Genomic DNA, 6,000 nt, shown 5'->3' with positions numbered 1-6,000 from the left:
TACGATGAACGAGTCGGACAACGATCGCAGCGACACCATCCAGCCAAAGCGAAGAAGAAAAAAAAAAACAGTGCGAAGAAAAGGAAAGAGAGGCAGAAGGGTGGTGTCGCCGTCGTCGTCGTCGATGCAGTGTTGACATACAGGAATAGCCACATACGCATGCACATATCTCCCCCGCCCTGCCCCCTGCCCCCTGCCCCCTGCCCCCCCCAAAAAAAAAAAAACGTGTGGCAGAACGAACAACATCAGACAAGGGAAAGTGGACCAGCGGAAAGAGGAGAGGTGCGGCGTGGGGAGAAGGCGAAGAAAACACCACCGCCTCACAAGCATACAGGCCACTGACCACGGATGCCGTGAGAAGGCGGCGGCGGGCGGTTGTGGGGAGGAAAGGGGAGGGGCGGGTCGACCGCGCTGAACGGAGAGGAGAGAACACGAGGGGCTGGCGGTGGGGAGGAGGAGATCGGAAAAGACTTGAAGGGAGCCAACAGTACCGTGCCATGGCGTGCGTGGGTGCAGGAGTGTTGAACGCAGCGACAACGAAAACAACAAAAAAGAGAGAAGTTGTTGCACAACCAACACAGTGGGACTGCGCGTAGCTGACTGCGAGATGATGATGCACACACGCGCACTTTACAGGAACAGGGTCTAATACGGCTCTCTGTCTGTCTGTCTGTGTTGTGAAACAGACGCACACGGACTCCATGTCCCCCCTCTCCCCACACCCACGGCGCCTTCCTGGGCTTCGTCCTTGGCGACCAAGATGCAAGGCTACAACACATCTGAAATTTCGCGTCTGCCAACATCGCCGTCGGAACCACCCGCCCACCTCCCTTTCCCACCGCCTGCATGTTCATTTCTGGTGCTTGGCAGACTACAGCATAAACAAAGGAAGCCACTATATTGGAGAACAAGGAGAGCCGCTCAGCTCTGCTGCACACGTCGGAGCGCGAGAGTTGCGTGTTCATTCTGTTCGCGTGAGTATGTGTGCTCGTGCACGCCTACCCCTGCCACCTTCCAACGACCTCTTCCTTGATGGACGTGTGCGAGTATGAGGCGCGGGTCTGTGAGTCAGAGTGCGCCAGCAGCTGGCTTGACCCAGCTGGCTCCTTGGACAGGTAGAACACTGAGCATATACACACACACAAACGCACGCACGCACGCCGATTCACCAACGCTAAGCATCGAACCAACTCCCCCTCAAAAAAAGTAATAAGCCGCGGTGCTTCCACATCCGAGTCACACACGACCCCGCAACAACAAATAGAAGCCACGCAGGCGGCAGCAAAGCCAAGGAATAGTCGACAGCAGCGAGAGAAGGAGCTGAGCACGCCACCACATACACACACACACACATATATATATATATCGAGTATGTACATCATTGCACCCAAGGGGAAAAAAAGCACGCGCATGACTATGAACGAGAGGGTGCGCGTGCGTGCGTGTGTGTGAAGTGGGGAGGGGGAGGGGGAGGGGAAGGGTGCTCGAAGGGTGCATGAGGGAGGAGGGAGGGGAGAGAGGAGAAAGCGGTGCCGAAGGAGAGGACGACGACAGGGCCGCCGTCGACATCAACTGCACGCACTCCCCTTCACAACAACGGAAAACAATAAAGCGAGAGACCAAGATGGGGGACGTGTGTGTGTGGGGGGGGGAGGGCTCGGAAGAATAGGAAGAGTTAGTCACAAGGGGAAGAGAAGGGAGACAAGCAGCACGACAGGGACACACATGCACACGCACACGCACACATCCCTATCTCCAGACACACGCGCAGACCCACATTCAGCTCCCCACTGACATGTAACAGCAGGAGAGAGAAAGGGGCGGCGAATACAAAAAATGGCGGGCTAGCTATCAGAGCATGACGTTGCAAGGGGGTGGGAAAGTGAGGCAGTAAAACAGGGACAGTGCAGAGGTGTGCGCCGGAAGCGCGTGGTGAGGGGTGTTGGTCGTGACAATGGTGGGGGATGTGTGCGGACGACGCGGCATGTGACACACGCCCACACGCAAATATCAAAAAAAAGCATGTAAAAAAGAAAAGGGCTACCGCAGGCCGTGGTAGGGATGTGCGCGGCGCCACATGCGATGACGACGAGGAGGGGCACATACGGGAGGGGGTGAAGATGCACGTTGAGAGACCCGCACGTACGCGCGCAAGGATTGGGTGAGTGGGGGGAGAGGGGCTTGGGGGATATATATATGTACGTTCCTTGCTGACACAACAGGCTCCCCAGCTCGGAACGATGACAACAGAGTGAGCGGGATGGTCGGTAAGGCTGAGAAGAACCGACATACCATGCCGCTCACACTTTCTACGGAGCTTCACTCCCCCGCCCCGATCTCCCCCATCATCTGCCACGCCTTACGTGGAGAGTAACCTCGGATTCCACTCAATCTGAAACCAAGGGTGGTTGATGACATCCTCCATTGAGATGCGCTTGCGCGGGTCAACGGTCAGCATGCGCGCGACGAGGTCCTTGGCAGGGTCGCTGATGTGGCGGATCATTTGATAGTCGCCACGTTCGATCTTGCCGAGAAGGACGTTCATGTTTCGATCCTCGAACGGTAGACGCCCCGCCAGCATCACGTACAGCACCACGCCGCAGCTCCAGATGTCCGCCGAGAGTCCGTTGTAGCCGCGCTCCATGAGCACCTCCGGTGCAACGTAGTTTGGCGTGCCGCAGATGGTCTGAAGCAGCACATCCTGCTGAAGGTTGCTGAGCCCAAAGTCGGAAATCTTCAGTGTGCCGTTCGCGTCGAGCAACAGGTTCTCCGGCTTCAGGTCGCGGTGGGCGAAGCCCTTCGAGTGGCAGTAGTACATGCCTGCGATGAGCTGGTGGAAGTACCGACGCGCCGTCGGCTCGTCGAAGCGCTTGGCGGCTACGATTTTGTCAAACAGCTCGCCGCCCGTGACCAGCTCGAGGACTAGGTAGTAATGGTTAGAGGACTGGAGCACCTCCTGCAGCTTCACCACGTTCTGCTGACGCAGACTGCGCATGATGGCGACTTCACGGAGCATCTGGTCCTCCATGTTCTCCTTCTTTAGGCGGCGCTTATCCACGATCTTGATGGCCCATGTGCGGCCTTGCGGATCGGTGCCCAGTCGCACCTTGGAGAAGTTGCCGGAGCCGATCTGCTTCCCCAGCGTGTACTGGCCCACCATGACAGATGGATCCATGGCTGCTGTTGCCTGTAGCTACTTGTTCGTGTATGTGGCTGTGATGACCGTCCTCGACGACGTTACTCAAACATGTGAAGAGGGGGAGAGGAAGAGAAGGTGCCGTGGTGATGGTGGCGGTGACGAAACAGTTTCTCAAGAGAGGTCCAGGAGGAGAGCTTGCGTCCGCACGCACAAGCCGAGGAGAGCACGAGAATAGAAACACAAAGAGCGAGTGAGACACTGCGAGGGAAGGGGGGCGTGCGTGCGGAGGCGCCAGGCACCCAAAGAAAAGCGCATAGATCAAACACGTTGCCGCGGAGCATAGCAGCGCCGAACGCGTGGCAAGACCGAGGGAGAAGAGAAGGAGAGTTGGGGAGAATAGGTGTCTGTCGCCGCACAAGAAGGCTGTCAACGTTAGCGCCGCATTTTGTGTGCCATGCAAACAAACTCGCGCGTGCTAAGCAAAGTGCGACGTGGCACACATGCAGATCCACGCCTACTCCTTCACGCATACAGCTCAAGAGCAGCAGACCTCCGCATACGTGTTGAGTTGGGCTGCGGCGAAGCGGAAAGGGAGATGGCGTTCGACGGGCAAGAGGAGCGTATGGCAGAGAGAGAGGGAGACAGAAAAGCAACGCCGCGCAATCACTCACGCATCCGCGCACGTACAAGCATGTAGCGTCATTGAGTGCGCTCCTCCCTCTTCGCAGCAGCGACACCCGCGAGTAGATATGCACGCGAGGCGGCCCGCTCCGCGAGGATACGGCGCACAACATCGTCCATCACTACGCCCTCTTCGGCATTGGGCCATTGCCCCCTCTGTGTGGTGCTGCACTGCACATCGTGAATTGCGCTGCGATGCATCACCTGCTGCCGAAGCGCCCGCCGCGTATCACGCCAGAGGCGCAGCGTCGCATCCGTATCAGCGAGCAGAGGCGTTGATGCAGTGTTTCTCGCAGCAGCTGTCGAGTCCATCGGCGAGATGCAACTCAATGGCGAGGTCTCGAGGTCGTGCAGACGTCTTTGCAGACGAGTGCACAGTCCTTCTTGCAAGTCGCGCAGACTGCATTTGTTCACGTCACGGCAGCGATAATCTGCACCGGGTCGCGGTTGGCTCGCTTGCTGCGACTGCTTCGTAAGCGAAGAGGCGGCGCTCTGCGCCGTAGCATGAAAACGCGCGCAAGGGTTTCTGGCTCGGTGCGCTACCGTCGAGTAACGCTCAGCACGGCGGTGCATGGCCGCCTCGGGCCCCCGGCTGAAGAAACCCGAGGAGAAGAGCGACGACAATGACGGGCGAGACGGCAGAGAGTCTGGCCGGCGCTGCGTGTTAGCAATGACATCAGCATCGCTCGTGCAGTGAGCGCTACTGGAGTAGCTCTCGTGCCTCTCGTGCACTCTTGCCAGCTGCTGCTGCTGCTGCTGCTGCTGGGGTGCCGAGACCGGGTGGCACCACTGAGGAGACTCGTTCCAATCGGCCGCCCTTGCCGGGGCGGTGGGGTATTGGCCAGAAAGAGCCGCAAGATTGCTGTCGCTAGGCGTGCCGCTGGCCATCGATGGACGCGCTGCAGATGCACGCGGTACGCGCGGCGGCTCCATCTCAGAGCGCGCGTGTGGGGCAGGAGAGGTGTATAATGACGACGAAGGATACCGCAGGCGCCAAGTAGTCGGGCACGGCGAAGCAGCGTCACTCCGAACTAGATCCTGATGCACCTTGTGTGACGGGGGATTCCACGGAGCCCATGCAGACCTCCATGTGCGAGTGGGCGACAACGCCGCACAGCCACCCCTCTCTGCTGCCGAGGCGTGCATTACGTCGGCTTCTTGGTGACCACCTTCGCCATCCTCGGCGGTGTCGTCGTAGAACCTGCGGTCACCGTAAGCCGCTACTGCGACGGGTGTCGCCTTGTCGACCTCTACTGGGCGAGTCAACGTGGGCCAGTATTCTTCTCGAGTAACACCTGCTTCGCCTTCCTCCTCCGATGTGCGGCGTCCCGGCCGCTGCTGCTGCCGCGGTGACGTCGCCGGCGACTGTGAGGCGGAGGTAAAAAGGGGGTGCCACGGTGACTCCGCCGCCGCTACAGAGGAAGCGGCCGGTGTGCGAGCGAGCACATCATGCGCCAGTGGCGATGAAGAGCGACATGCAGGAGGGCGGGGTGGTGGCCCCAGCGAGGGAGTGGCTTTCAGGGGCCACTTGGCAGCTGCCGTACGCGGTTGCCGATGCGGGTGTGTCAACAAGGAAATGGAGCCGTCTGCTTGAGATTCACCGAGTTGTCGCCTCTTCGCTTCCTGGTGAGACAGGAGCAGCAGCGCACTCTTCGTGGGCCGCACCTGCGGCGCCTTGGACGGTGGCTTGCGGTTGCAGATGCTATCAATGTAGGCTCGCATCCTGGATGGCAACGGCGGTGAGAGCAGCGGGAGCCGGAGATGCAACAAGGCGCGAGGCAACTTGCGATGGCAGTACAGCGACAATGGGGGGCGGAAAGGGGCGGGCGGAGGGGGGGGGCGCAGGTGAAGAGAGAGATGAGAGGGAGCACGAAACTTGCCGCAACGCACCAAGCGAAGGGGGGAAACAAAGACAACGGTATGCGATGCTGTGAAGGGTTGGCTGGTCGACGCCTAGCACAGACAACGGAAAGTCGGGTACTTGATCTAGGAAGAAGAAACCAAAGTAACACGCAAGGAGCGTGTGGGCAACAGCGGCGGCAGCGGTCTTGCTGCTCATGTAGATGGGCAGAGATCTATGGGGTGCGCGGCATCAAGTGGAATGCACACGTTCGAAGGCATGCTTGGAGGGGCGATCCAGACGATACGAAGAGATGTCACTGCCTGTCCGTCGCCAAAGA

The 6,000-nt window shown here is 59.3% G+C and overlaps 2 protein-coding genes across 2 annotated transcripts; both read right to left on the bottom strand.

The window, feature by feature from the left end:
- Positions 1-2,359: 2,359 nt before the first annotated feature.
- On the bottom strand, positions 2,360-3,175 carry LMXM_18_0640 (putative serine/threonine kinase-like protein; the record flags this gene model as incomplete). The annotated part of the gene is made up of 1 exon (XM_003874030.1): positions 2,360-3,175. One exon carries the CDS (start codon positions 3,173-3,175, stop codon positions 2,360-2,362), a length of 816 nt encoding a protein of 271 aa, XP_003874079.1.
- A 663-nt stretch (positions 3,176-3,838) lies between these two features.
- Positions 3,839-5,542, bottom strand: LMXM_18_0630 (hypothetical protein, unknown function; the record flags this gene model as incomplete). Its single annotated transcript, XM_003874029.1, has 1 exon — positions 3,839-5,542. One exon carries the CDS (start codon positions 5,540-5,542, stop codon positions 3,839-3,841), a length of 1,704 nt encoding a protein of 567 aa, XP_003874078.1.
- Positions 5,543-6,000: the final 458 nt, after the last annotated feature.

Source organism: Leishmania mexicana, chromosome 18 (assembly GCF_000234665.1).
Source record: "Leishmania mexicana MHOM/GT/2001/U1103 complete genome, chromosome 18".
Classification (NCBI taxonomy): domain Eukaryota; phylum Euglenozoa; class Kinetoplastea; order Trypanosomatida; family Trypanosomatidae; genus Leishmania; species Leishmania mexicana.
Note: the sequence above shows the minus strand (reverse complement) of the source record. Positions and strands in the feature narration are given on the sequence as shown.